This window comes from Dysidea avara, chromosome 5 (assembly GCF_963678975.1).
Source record: "Dysidea avara chromosome 5, odDysAvar1.4, whole genome shotgun sequence".
Lineage (NCBI taxonomy): Eukaryota > Metazoa > Porifera > Demospongiae > Dictyoceratida > Dysideidae > Dysidea > Dysidea avara.
The window spans coordinates 2073341-2094737 of record NC_089276.1 but is presented as its reverse complement, the minus strand read 5'-3'; the positions used below and the strand labels follow the sequence as shown (position 1 = coordinate 2094737).

At 37.7% G+C, this 21397-nt stretch overlaps 2 protein-coding genes across 2 annotated transcripts in view; one reads left to right on the top strand and one right to left on the bottom strand.

Moving 5' to 3' along the window:
* The window catches only part of LOC136256395 (origin recognition complex subunit 1-like), a 29617-nt gene extending 24884 nt beyond the window's left edge, over window positions 1–4733 (top strand). The window contains exons 2-7 of the mRNA XM_066049348.1: window positions 3083–3232; window positions 3288–3407; window positions 3519–3673; window positions 3757–3844; window positions 4151–4187; window positions 4483–4733. Coding sequence (XP_065905420.1) covers window positions 3089–3232; window positions 3288–3407; window positions 3519–3673; window positions 3757–3844; window positions 4151–4187; window positions 4483–4607 — 669 coding nt within the window. The 5' untranslated portion in view covers window positions 3083–3088 and the 3' untranslated portion in view covers window positions 4608–4733. The remainder of the gene's footprint in view (window positions 1–3082; window positions 3233–3287; window positions 3408–3518; window positions 3674–3756; window positions 3845–4150; window positions 4188–4482) is intronic.
* A 118-nt stretch (window positions 4734–4851) lies between these two features.
* LOC136256390 (uncharacterized) lies at window positions 4852–12835 on the bottom strand. The gene is made up of 5 exons (XM_066049341.1): window positions 12538–12835; window positions 11777–12486; window positions 7721–7987; window positions 6455–6565; window positions 4852–5862 (listed from the first exon to the last, which is right to left on the bottom strand). Exons 1-5 carry the CDS (start codon window positions 12785–12787, stop codon window positions 4969–4971), a joined length of 2232 nt encoding a protein of 743 aa, XP_065905413.1. The 5' UTR covers window positions 12788–12835; the 3' UTR covers window positions 4852–4968.
* Window positions 12836–21397: the final 8562 nt, after the last annotated feature.

Genomic DNA, 21397 nt, shown 5'->3' with positions numbered 1-21397 from the left:
TATTCTTTGGTAATCATAGTCAGTTGTAGTGACATTATTGATTCTTGGCCGCTCTAGATATCAGCTCTTTCAGTTACCCATTAATTTCATGGAGTGTTTTTCTACAGCTTATCTGTTTTACATGGGGTTACAGATACTTGTAGTTTCTTGGCCGCGTCTTTTTTTTTACAGCAAAGGTGTTTTTGGGGGGTAGTATTTACTGGGTTGGTATGGTCATATCTTAGATTTCATTCTGTTGCTTAGCTATACTATCCCGTCTGTTAAAACATCACATGGATCAATATACAATACGGCACAGTACACAATGTACAGAAAATCCACAGTATTGCTACTGAGTACAAGTGGTTATTATTGTTATTATCTACTTTACCAGTTAGGCACTGGAGGGTGTACACAGAAGGCAGAGCCTGTTCGAGGTGTTTACCCATAGCCTAGGAGCCTAAGCGACAGCAGACAAAGCGATGTAACCGTTGTTATTATTATTCAACGGTTACATCGCTTTGTCTGCTGTCCTTCGCATCCCGAGTAGTATCCATCATTAAACTATACTAAATGGGTTGGGAGAAAGATTTAATAGAGAGCTGGACCCTTGCTAGCAGGCCTGCAGGGTAAATGGCAATTATTTTTAGATCCAGCCATTAGGCCGGGTCATGTGCACCTTTAGTCCGGACTTCTTGCTTTGACTTGCATGGTCGTACATAGCTGTATCCCTGGCTTTAGCTGGACAAACGTATCTTTTCAGAGTGCTTAGTGATGAAGCAGTGATCTTAGACTAAATCAAGTGATAACGTTATTATCATGGTGCCGAAATTCTCGCGAATTAAATTTTAGCGAATGACCCTAAATGCTAGAATTAATTCCTCGCTACAAAAGCCCTCTATATGGTAACATCCTTATTAGTGGTTGCAACCTGCCACTAAACCAACAGCCCTAGGATGTCTAAAATCTTTTCATCCAATCTCAGGAGGAATGCAAAACTTAGTTGTGGGGGAGGGGGTCAATTTCTACTTGGTACTTTTTCAGAGCACTACTAATCAATTGTGCTACTACTGTTAGCTGCCAGCTCCCTGAATTTTAAATGCAAGACTGCAAATAATGGTATAGCTTATAGCTTTTAAAAGATGCAAACCCTAACTTTGGACACAAGAATTGGTTCAAAAATAGTTGAGGGTGCGTTAGCACCCTCTACAATTGATGGAACCATTATGGAGTGGGTGAAAATGGTTACCATTGAACAATACCTTGGAATGGCAACACCCAAATCAGGGTTAGAACAGATGTTGTTGGACCATTATATTCAAACACTTTTTTTTGATATGTACACTGATCTCACAGGATACAAAGATGCTATATAGCTACTAAATGACTAGCACATGTATATATTAATCCAATAGCTTAGTGTATTTATTAGATGACGATTTTATGGTTGCCACTTAATCCTCTTACCTTATATACACACTTGCGTATATATACCTTTAATTAGGTGATGTAATATGTCAAGCACATGCAAGTAATTTTAAGGGATCATAGGAATAACAAGTAGTGAAACAAGGAAGATCATCTCCACCTACAGATAATGCCAGATGATTTAATTTTTGTATATCACTTTATGCCACTTAACCCTGCCTACAAAAGATTACTCACAACTCAGTTTAAAAAAAAATAAACTGGATCCCTCCTTCCTTGTGATCTTCTCATCACCGCCTAAAATTTGATCACACGTTGCTGTGCATTAAATAGAAAACACTAGAACTATCTAGATCATGTGATGCACTTATTGAACATTTCTCACTATCAGCTGCTGATTTACAATGAAAATATCATACAACCAAGGTGTGCACTACTTGTCTCTCAGTCATTACAGTAATAGCAAGGGTGCCACTGTCCTGGGAACTGAAATTTGGGTAGCCCACCCTTGGCTACAGCCACTGCATGAAGGCTAGTTTCTAGTCAATATTTTTTTGTGAGAAAGTGCAAACCTTCATGATCTCTAATATACACTACTACTACTACTACTACTGCATAACTACTCTGTGTTACCACTAGTTACATGTAGGCTATATCAGTGGTCAATTGTACTTGTTATGACTAGCAATTGATACAAATTGTGTTATAATTGATGTATATTATTTGGTGGTATTAGATGGACCACTGGGGACTGTTCAACTGAAAGGGTACAATTTCCTGGTATTGTTTTGTTGTTGGTATTGAGTTTCTGCTGTTGTTAAGGTGGTTATAATAAGGATGCTGTGACTGGGAACTGTGTTATTGAATTCATTGTGAAGCCTGCAAATGAGGCCATCCCTATCTCTCAGCCAGAGTCAACAATTCCCATGCCAGCAGTTTATAAAGTGTTTAATTGGAAGACAAATGTTTGTATATTGCTGAAAGTTTGGTATCTGGTTGCTTTTCATACTCTTCATTGGTCCATGAAATGTTAACTGAACTACCAGTTAGGTATAGTGAAACCTGGTCTAATCCAGTTAAATTATTTGACCTTATTAAGTAGGTGGACAGTCATATGGGCTCATTTAGAGATACTGAAGTTGACTAGTTTACCACTTTACAAACAAACAAACTCCCTAGACACGAAGCAGGTTTCACCAGTCTTATCCCATCTCACAGATATACAGGTGTAGTTATAGTTTTCCTTTAAGTTGTCCATGCTTTCACAGTGATGAAAGAAAAGACTGTGCTGCTCATAAAAACAATTTCAAACATTACCCTGCCTGTGTATCCAACCTCAAGAAGACACTACTGTGTATTTGTAGGAACACTTGCAGCATTTCAAGTTCGCTGTTTATTAACTTTTAATTCAGTTTCATCTACATTACATTACATACACTTTGTATGGTGTTTTGTGGATAATGTATTAGCTATTTCAGTCTGATAACAGTGTACATCTAAGAATAAGTACTGCGACTGTAAACTCTTTAATTAAACATAATGTTATGTGGAATAAACACTAATGTATTATTAAGGTCTTACTGAATTTGAGACTTCTAAGTGTATGTTTGTATATTGCAAATGGTACAAATTTGCTACCATGAATTCTCTAATTACACATACACCCATATTTTAGCTGGACATGTTATGGACTCGGAGACAGACAGTATACTATAGTATATTTGAATGGTGCACCTGGCCTGATACACCACTAATACTACTAGCTATAGCAAATACTATGGACTTGCCAGAGAGAATGTTGATAGGTCGGATTACAAGCAGGCTGGTATGTCGTAGTGTGGGTGGTAGTTTTGTGGTCATGTTTGTGTCATCACTGTTAGGGCTTGACTAGACTGAACTTTTTACCTTATGACTTCAAACAACTGATGGAGATCTTGTCAGCACGTTTAGAAGATCTGAAGGTGTTTGAACACGACTCAATTGTGTTGTCTGCAAGGAAGGTATATCAGTCCTGTTATCCATTAGAATCACATAAAAGGGGAGATATTTGTGCCCTTGTAAGTATCACCAATGTTAAGCTTGCTAAAATCATTGCCAATATCTCCACCTAGGTTGCTGCAATATCTGGTGATGCTAGGAAGGCCCTGGATATATGCCGCAGGGCTACAGAAGTTGCTGAAAAACAAGGTTGTTCCACAGTGAACACAAGACACATTGACACTGTTGTCAAGGAGATGTTCTTCTCACCAAAAGTGATGGCAGTGAAGTAAGTGACTGTCATATTGTTAGCCACCAGTGACTATAATGTGGTACTAGTTAGTACCTCAATGTAAGCCATACTCTTTATAGGTGTGCTTCAGTACAAGAGCAGTTATTACTACAGTCAGTACAAGCTGAACTGATAAGACTGTCCTCTGAAGAAACTACTCTAGAACAAGTGAATCATTGTCACTTGTGTGCGCGCGTGTGTGTACAGACTCTTAACATTGTGAGCAATATGTCAATCAAGCCACTTTCCTACTTCCTTTATGGGTTGAATAAAAATAGCAAAAGTTATAATGCCACAAATTTGCAACATATTAATTATAAACATTCTTCCAACAATAAGAAATTGTTGTCATAACAATACCAGAAAGCAATGTTTATGACTGTGTAGTGTTGTTGTGTTTATCAATAATATGATTTAGAAATGTTTGTACTCCTTTTGAGGTATATAATTGACAGTGTGCTATCTTTATTACAGGTTTATTCAACCTACTGCAACCATTGTACTGTTAAAGGTAATTATGTTAAGAACTTATCAGTTGTAGGGAACTCTAACAGACATTGTTGGATACATTATTTTATATCAATGACTGTACACCACATTGCACAGGGTTAATAATTGATCGTGGGATGACTTTTACCTGGAAACACATACAACCATATTAATTTTTATAGAAGGCACGATGTCATTGATATAATAAATTGATATAAAATCTCACATAAGCTTACAGTAAATCTCAACTATTGTGATCCCTACAATATGTCCTATTATAAGTTGTCACATATCCAGTGTGTTAATTATTTCCTCAGGTGTAGTTCACCAGTTGTCATTGTCAGAGTTGTCCAGTGTATGTTGGAGGTTGGCAGACATCAGATTGTTGTCACTTAATTGGTACAGGTCTAGATGTTCATTAAACAATGAGACTGAACATTAGCAGAGATGACCTCAATTATGGCCTCAGCTTATAATAGTCAACTATTTTACATGTACACACATATACATGTATAACTTACTGTATAGTGATCACATGATCAATTATACTGTAGTACAGTAATAGAGATTTGTGATTTATGCTTACCACTCCAGTGATCCCTTATTGTTCTGTGGCTTTTTCAACTATCCCTTTTAAATTTTATCAAATGCTAAAACATTTAAAAATTTTTTTGAATCCGTATGTGTAACAGTAATTAATTGGTTTTGTGGTTTGTATGCCAGTATTGCTTAGTTAACAACTTGTTATTAATAAAATGGTACAATAATAACATGTACAATGTATACAGTTACTGTGGCTCACATTAGCCAATCCATACAGTATTAGTATAGCAGTACTTATCATCATATCCTCCTACTACAACTATTTTGTTATCAGCTACACTAACTACAGCTGGTGCACTTCTTGTTGATGGGATTTGTCCTATGACTTCCCAGCTGTGACTGACCTTGTTGAACATGTGAATGTCTCTAGTGACCACACCTCCCTCATATCCACCTACTATTAGTAGGTGTCTACCTTGTATGCTGACAGGAGCTGATCTGGCACATGGAGTATCTTGTGAACTCCACTTTAGTTGATTACTGGACAAAGTGTCCAATGGAGTAGCAAACATTGCTTTGGTAGGATAGCCCTTATCTTTGAAACCTCCTAACAGGTACAGCACATTGTGTATTATCACTGACTTGAGATGATAATGTGGTAGTGGTAGGTCACCAGTAGAGTACCACTGTTTAGTGCTACTGTTAAACAGTTCAGTAGTGGCTAAATTCTTGTCCTCGTCATCTCTACCTCCAACTAGTATCATTGTTCCCTGATGACCAATAGCTGTGGCCCGATATCTTGGTGTTATCATCCTGGTGTACTCCTTTAGGTGATCACCATCTAGTGAGAATATCTTGTTGGTCACCTTATCACTTCTATCCTTCCCGCCAGCAGTGATCAACTGGTTGTTGAGGGTGGTCATGGCAAAATGGTTAAAAGAAGTGTTGATAGGAGAAGGGCTCCATGAGTTGTTAGCAAAGGTGTAGATGTTAATTGTATCATATGATCCATAACCTCCTCCAATGTAGACCTTCCCATCATGTAACACAGCAGTGTGGTGTGCAACCTCCACTGGTGCAGGTGCTCCCTCTTGCCACATGATGTTCACTGGTCCACTGAACAGGTCTGGTGTAGGTGACTGGACCGGTTGTCCCTACACAATATACACTAACTGTAATATCACCTTAATAACTTGTGTGTGGTAATTATAGTATTATAATAGACTATACAGTGATGTGTTATTATTACATGTGACATCAAATACAGGTGATTGTTCTATTAGAGTAGTTGACTGTTCTTTTGAGAGTAGCAATCTTATTTTAGTTGGTGTTTCACAAAGCTAAAATTAATTATTGCTCCCAGAAACTTGTTACACCCTCTGTATGCATTGGTGAACCCATTGTAGTGATAACATTAATTTTCATTAGTATTAAAACACCAACTCCAGTATGTGCACTATTATGGCCTTAAGTGTAAGTGTTACATTACTATTGCAGGGATGAACTAATGACATTTATTTTAAATAAAAAGAATTCATTTGTTCATTGCCCAAATACTCTGCTGCTGCAATCTCTACATGTCTATGCAATAGTTTATAAAAAGTTGTCGGGTGCAGACAGACAGCCACATAAACAAATTGATTTTCATCTTCCTTAAGAAATTTGTTGTGGCCATTGCTATATCTATACACCATAAAGCTTCAAAGACAATTCATGCAAACTTGTGTATATACATTGTACACTTACCCTTGGCTTGATGATATCTTTATTGTGAGATACAGAGGCTCCTTGCTGTTTAGACCAAGGATGAACAGGAGGTGGTAGAGGTTTCCTCTGATCAGCCATCAATGTAGTGTGCTATAATAAACCAGTACATACAGTCAGAAATAAACAAAATGAGAGCATTATTTAATACAGAAGTGCTTGCAGTAATTGAGATTTCAGATGACAGTGACACACACACACACACATCAAGACCAGCCTAACATTACACAGTAGTGGTTTACAAAACAAAGCCCAAGTGCATGTTATATATTCCCCAGAATGACACACACAGTGTGTATCTATGAATCATTTTTGTTACTTTATACCAACTGAAGTTGCATTACACTATAGGCAGTAGTTAAGTTATTGGTTAGACAAGGTGGACTATAAGTTAAGGAGATAAATACAATTAAACCAAGTAAGCATCATGGACTGACCTTTCATATATGAAATTAAAGTGTTCCCTTCATTATCTGCTATAGATTAACACATTTTGCTGTGCAAATTTGATGGTAGAAATGACTGTTCTATTAGAGTATTTACATTCTATTAGAGTAATTGAACAGGGCTATGTATATTAAATTATTTTATCTGATTATTTCAATATCTAAATGCACTCAGGGCCCACTGAGTTTGAGTTGAAGAGGGACTACTGTACTTGGTTGAAGGAATCAGTTCATTTTATAAACTTCTGTCAAGTACCGAAAAAAAAATTGAGTACATGTGTGGATGTGATTATATTATACCAACCACTACTGCCATATTGTGAAGCTGCTAAGTTGATATTTTATATTTTGGCAGGATATGACATCATTCATGATCCCTAGCTATAGCTAGCATGAATGATGTCATATCCTGCCAAAATATCAGTTGTAGGGTCTTATTATAATAGATCAGTTGTAGGGTCAGTTGTAGGGTCAGTTGTAGGGTCTTACTATACAGTTGTTATGGTAATATAGAACAATGAATCTGCTAGACAATTAACAGAGGAGTTGCAGTCTAAGACCATACTACCATAATTCACTTATTTCTGTGTAAAAAATGTTCTTGATAAAATTTTGGCTAAAATATTTTCGTATGATTTATGTGTGTGACTGCTCTATTAGAATAGTTCAATCTTGTGTAAAAATTTTTGTGCAACAAATTTTTGTACAAGTTTAGCATATGAAAAGTAAAAAAAGAGAGCAAGTTACGGTATAAGGATTGCATAATTAGGATTGTGTCATTAGTGGTAGCTAAATGGCTAACCTGCAAATGTTGATTTTCAGCTTTAAGTCGAGTAACTTCTAACTCAAGTCTGTTATTCTGTACATTCAAACCATCAACTTCCACCTTCAGACCATTGTTCTCCACCTTCAGACCATTGTTCTCCACCTTCAGACCATTGTTCTCCACCTTCAGACCATTGTTCTCTACCTTCAGACCATCAACCTCTACTTTCAGACTATCATTCTCTCTTTTCAGCCCCTCATTACATATTGTCATCTCCTCTAGTTGGCTGGTCAGTGAAGTCACCTGTACCACAATATAATTCTGTTACTCTTATTGTTGAATTATAGTACATCTGGTCAGTATAATACTGTAACTTCATCAGAATAAATTATCATACAAATAAAAAGCAATGAAACAGGAGAGGTCATTTACACCTGCAGCTACTGTATATTACAGTATAGCCATACAAAATATCTACTAGTATAGCTGCAGGTGTCTCTTATTTCAGTGCTTTTGTTTCTATGATTCTCTATAAAAGTTCTTAAACTAAGTTTGGTTTTTTTTGCAACATAATGATTGGTGAATGGTGAACTAATGCATACCACATCAAAGTAATCAATGGCACTGGCCAAACATATTATAAAAATCAATATAGCGATTTAACATGCTCAGACAATCAATCACTGGAAAAGATGTGGTCATTATCAGCTTTGTGCTCCTCATTATAGTATTACAAATAAAGAACAGTACTGGAAGTGTCTCTGCATCAGCGTTGAAACCGGGTCACTACTGCTGACCCGGATGACCCGGATTAATTAAAGCCGAGACGTGCGATAAGAACTATGTTTCGGGTAGTCTCGAACAAGCGAGACTACGTTTTGAGCATTCAATTCGTGTTGAGTAAATGAGTAGTTATGTGATAACTAAGCTGGTAAGTTTATAATTTAAAATCAGTCAGTGGGTTTTGGTTCCACGTAGCTACTGCGAGTTTACAGACAGCAATTGGGTGTGGCTTTGTGCATACCCAGTATTACAATTTCCTGATATATTGAAGTGGGTGTGGCTCACACAAGTACTTATCCTGCTGCAAGACTTGACTATATACAACTCTTACAATAATCGATTAGTGGGCGTGGCTCCACATAAGCTTGCAGACAGCCAACGGACACAGTTTCGTGCTACAGACTGCATTTACTACTAAATGGGCATGTGTTTGTAATGTGATAAGTGGGTGTGGCTCATGAAAGAGCTATGTGATAGCGTTTATAAGTTTACACGTCGTCAAACAAACAATTTCGTTTCTCACGTGATCCAATCTGGGGATAATTTGTAAACCGGGTCGGACCCGGATGACCCGGAGAGAATGTGACCCGGTTGACCTGACCAGGTTTCAACGCTGCTCTGCATTCAATTCAGTCACTACCACAATTGCAAGTATACGTGACCCTAATTACTGACAAGTGAAGTGGCCATTTTGCTTCATTCACACATATTGCTACCAGTTATACAGAGTGTATTACAAACAAAAAAACAGTATGAGAACTGCCTCTGCAATAAATCCAGCCACTACAGAAATTTAATTTTTGTGATCACAGCCATCTGCGCTGAAGCTAACACATGTTACAATATACACCCACATGATAGTGATGAAGGAACTGAGACACAAAATAGGAAAAAGGTAAGTCTATGATGCATGTACTTTAGCTACTACAGTTGGCAACAGACACATCTCACTCCAAAGAACATCAAACATTTACAAAATCAAGCCTGCACTGTTAACCAAAATGTTGACTGGAGGCATTATTGGTTAATTAGTCAGTTAGTAAAAATATGAACACCATGTTCATACCACAAAACAGATGAACACCATGTTCATACCACAAAACAGTTCGTAACACACCCATTCAACTTGTATCTGGTTTGGAACAGCAGCCCTCAAGCATTGTATTTATGAATCAGATACAAACCTCATGGGTGTGTTTTAACTGTTTATGATTGAATAGGACATTATCATTGGTAGATATAAAAATGAAATTAACCAAGCACAGTAGTGACCTAACTGTCATTTTCAGCTAGAAGTTGCAGTAATGGAACAACAAAACTACAACTAGGGTAAGAAATTATGAGAACGGAATGGAAAGCGATAATGGGAATGGTCAACAGAAGCTTTATTCAAGTAATGTAAACAGAGCATGTGCCTGTTTAGAGGCCACTGTAATTGAACAGTTGTTTGGCATTCAGTGTTTCAGATAAGGCTAACATTATTTTATTTCATGCTTCCCTTCACCACCAAATAATTTTTAGGTAACTTCACCAGATTATTGATTACATACCACTTGAATGCACTATTTCATGATGGAGGGAGACACAGAATGACCAAGTGTTAAGATAAATGCAATAGCTGTACACAGTATTGGGGCAATTACTTTTTAAAAGTAACTAGTTACATATTACTTGCAACTGAATTATTTAGTTACAGTTACATATTACCCATAGAATAAAGGAGCTATAATAATATTACATATTATATTACTTTGCGTCCACAGCCTTAAGCTGTCACATGTGAAACTACCACGTGACATGATTGCGTTGTTGGACAAATCCAGGACAATGTGCAAATCTTGGTTATAAGTAAGAAGCTGGTGAATAATCTACATTCAGTAGGCTTTGCTACTTCATTCTGGCTAGGCATTACTCAGTGGATAATTAACGAGATTAGTAACTTCGTTACTTGTTGTAATAATATTACATAATATTAGACTCGTTACAGTAACTGTATTACTTACGTAACGCGTTACAGTAAGTAAAGTAACAAGTTATATTACCTGTTTTTATAGCATATTTCATTATATTACTTAGTTACCACAAAATTAATACGTAATGCATTACCCCAAACACTGGCTGTACATATAAACAAACAATGTAGTAGAAGGGATTGGAGTCCCTCCTCAACAGGGTCCTAACACCTTTCAAGATTGAGATACTCTAATACAGCAGTCATGTACTCAAACAAACCAGTCAAGTGTATATACAACCAGTGGCGTAGCCAGAAAAAAATTTTTACCGAAGCAAATTAAGTTATACATTGACGTAATTGAGAGGGTCTGCTTGTGACTCAACTGATTCACAAACACTTTCAAGCATGGGTGGTACAGCATTTGCAGGTTGATTCTCTGGTTGGATGGAAGAAATTGTTTCAGAAGACTCTGAGTACTTTTCTACATGTCATGCTCCAGCTTAGTTAATGCAACAGTATACCATGACTAGTTTAATTATACTCAACACAAAAAAACTGACTTACTCTGGAGATATTTTGAGTGGTCAGGCCATCCATGGACTGCAACAGAGGTCATAGTCATGCACACTATACTTTTTATTGATCCGATATGATATTTAAGTCAGAGATATCTCTTCCATGAAATAATCAACTACATGTGCTAAGTATGTCAAGCTAGGGAGTCTGGGGGCATGCTCCCTCAAGGAAATTTAAAATATATGCTTTGAAATGGCATGTGGAGGCTATTTTCATGATATACATGATCAATGGGCTTTATGCAATGCCATGCAGTTAATTCATTGGAACATTTTTGAAAAGTAATTTAAAGACAATTAACAATGTAAATGATTTAGACCAAGCAGTGTAAGAGCACTGGCTATAATTTACACCGAATACTCTATTAGAGTATATTACGATGACTGCTCTATTAGAGTATCTCGATCTTTTTCCGCATACAAATTCAAGTACTGTAGCTGAAAAGTGGTCCAGGACTGTGTCACCATGGGCTCCGGCCTGCTTAGTACTACAACCATAGATTCTATTGTGTGTGGTACAGTAATGCTGTATAGTAACATTTGAGTAGAATATTCAAGGTGCCAAAACTCGGGCCTGCTCAGTGCTAAGCCTGAATTGTTGAGTATTTTTTTTACCGAGGCAGCTGCCTCGGTTGCCTCAATGGTAGCTACATCCCTGACAACTAATAAATATCAGTTTTTGTTGTACTAGGTAATGGGAGAAGAGCAATAAAATGATGAGGGCCTAATCAACTCTTCACTATAATACTTTATTACTGCAAATTGTGACAACATGCTAACCTGTTGTTGTGATGATGACTGACCAGATACCTCAGCCCACCATAAAATGGGACACATCCCATCACGACCAGTCTGTTGACTACAAACATCTTTTATCCTCTTGATTTCTGTACAGACTTGTGTGATCATGGGACGTTTTCCTGGATTGCCATTCAAGCATGACGATACTATTGGCATTAATTCTGCAGCAGTTCCAATGAACATGTCAAGATATTTTCGACGTCTTGTCACCTCTGATACCATCTCCCATTGGTCAGTGACAGTGTTGAGCTGCACCTGGTCAGTTGGTTTAGGCCATTGCTGGGTAATGACATTGAGGACTACCCCACCATAGGAGAATACATCTAATGAAGGACCATACACTGGCTTCTGAGTAATCGATTCAGGGGGCATAAAATCTGGTGTTCCTGGGACTTTAGTCATTGAAGATTTACCATCAGTCTGCATCACTTTAGCAACACCAAGGTCAGTGATCTTGGCTTCAAGATGACCTCCCAGTAATATGTTATTAGGGGTGAGGTCACGGTGTACAATTGGTGGATTCCTACTATGGAGGTACCTAAGACCGAGGCACACTTCATCCAATATGGACAATTTCACGTTTAGTGGTATGTTGGCATACTTCTCCACCAGACCCCTCAGGCTGTGTTGCATCTTCTCCATTACCATAACAGGTAGTCTGTACTGGTCACGTGCTGGATAGTACACTCCTGTAGTTGTACAAGACATAGTTTCATCACGTGACACAATGCCGGCCATACCTAGAAACTGAACGACGCAAGGATGACGAATGGTACTCCAAATGTGACACTCGTTAAGAAAGTCGGTTGTGATCTTACGAAGCGCTTCGCCTTGTGAATATTGTAGCAGTAACTCGTGTACCTCTTTTGCGGCGCACAGTGTCCCCTGATAGTCGACTTCAAAGACTCTCCCATAAGCACCACGACCAATTTCCTCTCCTGTGGGATTCACATCATGGAGGATAAGATCAGTAGCAACTCTAGTAGCCATGACGGAATTTATTGATTAAAGCTGAACATGGGCGTGTCTCATGCGCATAAACTGATCTAATGAAGATCCAACGCAGCCAGTCCCAGCACATGCAACAGCAAGTGAGTTGTACTGACTGGAAGGAATTAACCATATTAATGGATACACAGGTGCAGCATTTAAGATTTAATGTTTACAAAGCATTACAAACAAATTTGTTGATCAGTAGAGGTCCTTCACATTATTGCTACATATTTTCTGCATCCAGCATAGTTTTCAGTTACAGGTTTCTGACTCCCCGCTGCTCACAGGCTTACTGTTAGCCTCCTTGCAGGTCCCTAAAGGGATAGCTAGTTGTCAAAAAATAAATATGGCTAAATCCTGGTGCTCCGGTTTTGCAAATGATGTTAAGTTTTAAGTGGACAAGGTACTGAGCCACCTAGTGTCCTAGTATATAATTGGGGGCTCCAAGCCTACAAAATCTATTCACCACAAGTTCCTGTTAGCTACAAGCCTCAAAGGGTAAATTGTGTATGGTCTGCACTTTACACAACACAACCAATGAACCTGGGTAGCTCCTTTAACGAAGGAAAATGGCCCATGAAAGCTCAATATTATAATTAAGTCAGCAACTCTATCATTCCCCAGTTGTATAGGAATAAAAGGCTTCATAAGAACAAAGGGTTGTTTTCATAAATTATATAGTGGGGCATAGGGATTATGGGCTATATTTCGGATTCAAAGTTGGCTAAAGAATATTTACAGCATAGGTCTTTATGCAACACCATGGAGCTGTACAGCCACATCGGAGATGATCTCATGAGGATGATGGTCTCCAGACAAGCAGAGTTTATAGTGGGGTGTCTTGATGGAGTGGGGACTGGAATGGTGGAATGGAATGGTAATTAGATAATTTCACTCAGTGCATGTTCACCTCTTTATAAGACCACAAGACCACCTCTTTATAAACATCATTTAACTTAAAATTATTTAATTGCTGCTATCTTGTTTTAGCATGTATCCCCACATTTAGGATGGTCTTATTGATCAGTTGTGTGCCATGTACCTAGAAAAATCAGAGTGATATCTGATTTATGATGCTGCAATACTCCCATGCTAAAACAGCTTGGTTGTACAAAATGTCCATGAAACTAAAGGTAACTGGAAAATGAATGTTAATACTGGCAACTAGCTATAATTTATTTTAAATTAATTTGGTCCTTTGTTATTTCGTGCAGTCTTGCTGCCTAACCAATTTTCCTGTAACTTTAATTGGCTAGTAATTTGTCTACATTTTTCATAATTTACGATGACTATTGAAAAATTGTACCAAATTACTAGCCAATTGGGAATGCAGTCAGACTGCATGAGTCAATGATAAAGGATCATAAATTTTTTTGTAAATTGTAGTTAGTTTCCAGTATTAACATTCATTTCTTGGCCTCACCAGATATTAGCTCCTTTAGTTGCCAGTTATTTTTAGTTTCATGGACACAACTTTTTTGTCCAAGCTGTTTTTGTATGGGGGTATTACTGTATCATAAATCAGATATCACTTTGGCTTTTCTAGGCATAACATGTGGTACACAACTCACTGTCCTACAAGGATATGTACACCCTAAAACAACAATTTAGACATTAATGTGGTCTTTGTTAGAAGGTGGTCTTTTATAAAGAGGTGACCACTAAGTGAAATTACCTAATTGCAGTTCCATTTCACCATTCCAGTCCACTAATCCAGATGCATGTCTTGTGTACTGTGCATGTGTTCTTGTGTTTACACATTTGCATATCTATATGTTTCCTCTCCACAGGTGGAACACCCTCCTACTTTAACACTTGAAACAATAAACCCATTCCATTATCCTATTCACTGCTACAGGTGTATGTACATATCGGGGATGCCTGGTACAGGGAAGACAGGCACAGTACTGGAAAAGAGACTGAGTTGGAGGAGATAGTGATATGCCAGCATTTGAGTTTGTGTATCTCACTCTATGGCTTGAAATTAACCAATCCACAACAAGTATTTCAAATTATTTTAAAGGTAGGTGTGTGTGTGTGTGTGTGTGTGTGTGTGTGTGTGTGTGTGTGTGTGTGTGTGTGTGTGTGTGTGTGTGTGTGTGTGTGTGTGTGTGTGTTGTAGTAAGCAGTTATATTTATGTGTTGTAATATTACGCATATAAATGTTTAGTGTGTGCTATTTACTCCATACACTGCATATCAAAAGGCTTCATATTTAACAATATTTCCACTACACATGAAATATTTCAACCTGAAGGTCTTCACTGAAGAAGCTTCACATGTGTTACTAAGTAGTAAGGAATGTGTCGTGTACAAGTATAGACACTTCATGTATTCATTTAGGAATAGGATATCAGAGACAGCTCATGACTGACCATGAAGAGTTCATCAGTACAGTGAATCCCTTTTAACCCTTAGAGGTGCATGAGCAACTAGTGGCTGTATGAAGAAGGGAAAAAAAAACGAACGCATGATGTTTACGCAACAACTGTTTTAGTAACAAAACTTTTATATACTAGTGGTAAAGCTGTTAGTAGTGTTTCTCTATACTTGTCTTCTTTGCCTGATTTCAGTTGAAAATTTGTCCTTGATCGACAAGAATTGACATTAGCTGTTTTGAAGGCTCCACTAGTAAAGATGATACAACAAGGCAACCAATCTTGAGAGACTTGCTGACAGCAATGCTGTTTGAACAGTGCCACAGTGGACCATATCAAATAGTAGATTGACAAATAAACTTTCCATGTGACTAGAGTCCACAGAGTTAATTGTCAATCAATGAATATCATTAGCCATGATATTGGCTTATGCAGACATGGTGTATGGGTTCTATAAAGTTTTATGCGGCTTTAAAGGTTTATGAAATCACCTCAGTGACTATGTCACTATTATCAATTACAGTAGGTCCCAAATGTCTTCTTGACCTCATTAATAAGACCACCTCAATATATTTGCTCCTATTATAGGTGGTTACATTGGGTTGTCAATGCTCTCTTCACCACAAACCAGTTTAGTTCATTTCAGTGACAGGATAAGCACAATTTGGCTATATGCACTTCTAATCAAGTACTTGTAGCACAAATTGTGTTGTTTCTTTTAACAAATTTGGCTCTTATTTAAGTGATACAATGTGTTGTACAAAAATTAGACTAAATTTGTAGAACTTGAAGTTTGTCAAATGTCTGCATGTAGTATACATCCATCATGGGAGCATACACTAGGACCATCTTTCAATTTATTGCATACCAAAATAGTGTAAAAATATAATAAATATTTTGTTCCCGGGTTAGATGGAATGCCCTTACCAAAAATAAAATAAATGGATTTTTTTATTGCCACTTATGCCGATATTTAGGAAATGGACAATCAGCAATCAATAAGTCCAAACAGTCTTGTAACATATAACCAGCCAATGTGACGTACATTGTTATAATGACAGTAATTGTGGTGTGTTTATGTCCTTAAAGCAATATCCTGCTACATTTAAAGAGTGAATTGTGTTTATTATACTAAATGAAGTGTTCAATAAGGAAGGTCGTTTATTAAGTACAAAATCATGTAGCATTGTAAGGATATGAGTCATTAAGAGAATAAATTATGTCACAATTAATGTAGCATATTTTTCATTTAACTTGTTCACACATGTTTGTATATTTTGTATTCAGCATACAGTATGGTAGTAGTGTATATTAGGGATCACGGAGGTTTGCTCTCTCCCACAAAAATATCACCCTAAAACCAGCCCCACAATATAGTTACACTGTAGTTCTTTCATAAGCAAGCCAGCTCCAATAGGGTGCTGCTGTAAATATCCTTTTACCAGTTTTGAGCCCTGAAGATAGCCTATAAGCCTTATGCCCCTCTTTGTAATTTTGAAACACCATTTGCCCTCCCCACAGGTCTTTGTGCAGTAAGTACCACAGAGCTGTACAGCCACATTATGTTGGCCAGGACTCCTAGTTCTCAGACCTGGGCTTGGCCAACAAAAGCAGTCATTTTTACTCTCAATAGTGAAATATGATAGCGTAGTCATGCAAATCAAATGTGCTGTCATGGGAAACAAGACTTGTTTTCTGAAACTTAATCATATTTTGTGTGTGCGTGTGTGTGTGTGTGTGTATGTGTGTGTGTGTGTGTGTGTGTGTGTGTGTGTGTGTGTGTGTGTGTGTGTGTGTGTGTGTGTGTGTGTGTGTGATGTGGCTAGTGGTAGCATCCCTGACTCTGCCATGTGGTGGAGACCAGGACCAGGCACAGTCAGGGGATTCCCTTGTATGCAAGCCAACAAGAGGGCTTTACACTATGCATACACTATGCTGTGCATGAGGCAGACCAAGTCTCTGATTCGGGTCCCTGCAATTGAATATGTTCTATCCACCCTCAATCCTGGGGGTCTGGCCTATAGCTTGTAAAGTAGGTGCCTGGCTAGATGTGTTCTCTTTCCTAGACTAAATCAATGGCTTGTAACCCCTGGCTGGGTGAATGTGTACCTTCCATGTAGTGGAAATGATCTCACAAGAGAAGACAAGCAGAAGTGTGTGTGTTGTGTGTATGTTCCTGCGTTTATACCTTTGCATGTCTAAATGTCTGTATATTTCCTCTGCCCATGTGGATACAACATCTTCCTGCTTACATGCTTGTAACAGCAAACTCATTCCATTATCCTATTCACTGCTACAGGTGTATATACATATCAGGGATGCCTGGTACAGGGAAGACAGCCACAGTGCTGGAAGTAGTTAAAGAGTTGGAGGGGTCATCCAGTGATGGTGATATGCCAGCATTTAAGTTTGTACACCTCAATGGCTTGAATTTGACCAATCCACAACAAGTATTCCAAGCTATTTTAAAGGTGTGTGCGTGTGTGTGTTGTTATGTGCATGGGTGTATGCGTGTGTGTATGTGTGTGCGTAGTAGTAGTAGTAGTAAACAGTTATGCATGTGTGTACTGTAATCTTGTGTTATTTGCTCCATACCAGCACTACATATCAAAGGCTTCACATTTACCAATAATGCCTTATCTGTCACCAAATAGCAACTTACTGGGAAGAAGTCATCACCTGCCAATGCACTAGAGGCACTCAACCAACACTTCTCCATGGTTGTAGTACGTTGTAGTATGTATATGTATGTACGCGTGTGCACATACGTGATACTGTGTCCAATCAAAAGTTCAGTGTGTGATGTGCATGTGTGAGGCAACTGTAACCAAATAACTGAAGCACTGACCTGGCAATTAATTGAAGGTCCCGATGCCCAGATACTGTTGTTGCTTCCTTGAACAAGAAACTTTCTCCATTTACTCAGCTGAGACTCTGGTGTTAACTACAGGTGTATATAAGGAGCAACCTTCCCCAGCCATATTAACTATGAAAGCAGATGTTTACTCACAAAACTGGCGAGGAACTTCAAGTGGCCACGCATTCACCTGGAAGACATGGTACAACCTTGTACCAGGAGGATTTTCCTGCACTGACTAGTAGGCACCTGAGACAGTCTAGTGTTTCACTTTGCAGCAGAAGACATTGCTTTGTTTTCATGTGTGTCTTTGATCACGTGGTGTGGATTGGGCAAGGCCAAGGGCTCTTTTGTTAGTGTTACAAGCCTATGCATATACTTCATGCTTTTAGCATAAGATGGAGCTACCATACAGCGTAATAATTTGACGGGGGGAAAGTTGACGAATTTAACGAAATGCTTGCCATTCGTCAAAATTTTCCCCATCAAAGCTCACGTCACTACTTAATTAGAATACTTCTGGTGCAGGACATTCATCAATATTTTCCTCGTCAATATTCAAGAGATAGAGAATTCGTCAAAAATTTCCCCTGTCAAACTATTACGCTGTATGGTACTGACTAGACCAAATCATTGGCCCTGTTACTGTCCAGCTGAATTTGGGAACATCACCAGACATACAGTCCTGTGGATGTGGTGTAGTATACAAGTGTAGTGTAGTAGATGTACATGTCATTGATGAGAACAAGTGGACACAGTCATAGTACAGACTATATACAGTAGTAACACAATATCACAAGTAGGTGTGATAAACCTCAATGCACACTTTATGGTAGACGATCCTCCCACATTATGGGATAGTGTCTGGTGTGACTTAACACTATGTCATCTAATGTCACACTATAATAACTGGTAGTGTAAATGGTATTGAACTACAGCGGTTCTAAAAGACCTGAGTCCCCTTGCGCGACAATAAAAACAAGTGAGATCACGTGCACAAGATTTCATCCAATCAAATTGATTCATTTTTGAAGTTTAAACTATAATTACCACAGGTGACGTCTTGTTGTTACGCGAGGTCTCTTAGAACTGCTGTATGTGAAATTTATGAAGTTGTAAAGTCCATAGTCCATACAGTACAAGTGAATTTCATTGAAATACTGTAACTTGGAATGTAAACTGTTTCAAAAATTACTTACGTAGACACCAATGTAATTGCACTGTATAAACACTGTGGCTAAATGCTAAAAAGACTGTAGACACCACTTGATATTTGTTATAATTATTCTATTTTGTTGTTTCCCTTGAATCTCAATGCATGCGTTATTATAGTCCTGAATAATGAGCTCATTATACACGCACATATATAAGTGTTACTAATGCTGAGGCTTAAATGCAATAATGTAGTAGTGTAGCTTCCCATTAGGGATGAGCCTATTTTGCTTTTTTTTTCCACTTATTTTTCTTTCCAGCAATTCTTTTATTTTTTACCTATTTTACTCAATATTTTGCTCTAAATTTTTCTATTTTGCTGAGCATCAGTAAAAATTAATTGCAGTATCTCTAGCTTACAAGTATGTGTGACTGCTCTATTAGAATATTTCGTACGTAATGACTGCTCTATTAGAGTATCTCGATCTTTAGTCACCATTTCCTATGAGCATATGTTGTCCTAATACTATGCGTGACTGTTCTATTAGAGTATCTCGATCTTTATCATACAAAATGTGCCAAGTTGCCATTCCTTGGTGCCCATTTTTCCTATTTTCCACCTATTTTTCCAGCATTTTGCTCTTTGCTTTTACCAACGTAGTTTTCCAAAAATTTAGCCGGCAAAATCGGCGCATCCCTACTTCCCATAAGTGGTATTTTGGCTAATCTGAGATTTGGATCAGTAGTATGAAATCTGTCACATATACTCTGCTATGTTTGAGGTAAAAAATTTATACTAAAAAGCAACTTAAGATTTTATCAAAAGTGATGAATTGTTATTTATGATAGATGAGATGATAACACATTGACTACATCATCATACAATAATAGTGGGATAGTATTTAATAAATAAATGTGTTACAATGGGGCGTCAGGATTCAGCGGAATGGACTGGAATGGTAATTAGATAATTTCACCTAGTGGTTACCTCTTTATAAGACCATTTCTTAACAAAGACCACCTCTTTATAAAGACCATTATACTTTAATGTCTAAATTGCTGCTATCTTGTTTTAGAGTGTATCTCCATAGTACGGTGACTATGGTCTTATTGATTAATTGTGTACCACATGCCTAAAGATGTCATATTTGATTTGTAATATAGCAATAACAGCTTGGCTGTACAAAAAAGATGTGTCCACAAAACTAAAAGTAACTGATGACTAAAGGAGCTGATATCTGGTGAGGTCAAGAATGAATGTTAATACTGACAACTAACTATAGCTAGTGTACAAAAATATGGTCCTTTATCATTGACTTGTGCAGTCTTTCTGCGTTCCTAATTAATTCTAATTGGCTAGTAATTTGGCCACCTTTTAATTTTTCTCCTCTACAATGACTATTGAAATAGGCAGAGTTGGGGGTAACGCGTTACAAATGTAATGCGTTATGTCTTTTGCAGTAATGAATAATATAACGCGTTACATGACGGAGTAGCGAGTAATATATAACAGAAATTACATCCGGAAATTGTAACGACTATAGCATGTTACTTCTTGTTAAAGCTCATTGTATAGGCCAGACATGTAATTGGTTTCATTTTGGGCCTAGACAGCACTGGAGACAGCATTGCAGACATGAACAAAGGGTGATAGTGTATGGGGAGTGCCCTTGAGGTTAAGATACTACAACAAATATATGGCTGAACTACACCAGAGAAACTGTCTTGCTTGTAGTTGTAGGCTGGTAGAATAGAAGGTTGGACTTACTAACTTGTAACAACAATATGTATCATTATTACTAGTTATAGCCCTTAGAGCTACGAGTAACAAGTAATATGTAACTCGTTGCTTTTTCTGTGAGTAATGCAACTGTAGCACATTACATTGTGTAGAAGTAACGAGTTACATTTTTAGAGTAGCGACCCCAACTCTGGAAATAGGCTCCAAATTACTAGCCAATTATAGGTAAAGGGAATTACTTAGGAATGCAGCCAGATTGCACGAGTCAATGATAAAGGATCAATGTTATATAAATTATAGTTAGTTGCTTGTATTAACGTTTATTTCTTGGCATCACCAGATGTTAGCTAGCTCCTTTATTTCATGGACACATCCTTTTTGAACAGTCTAGGCATGTGGCACACAATTAAGACCATCCTATAAGGATGCACTCTAAAACAACAAGATAGCAGCAATTTAGGCATTGAAGTAAATGGTCT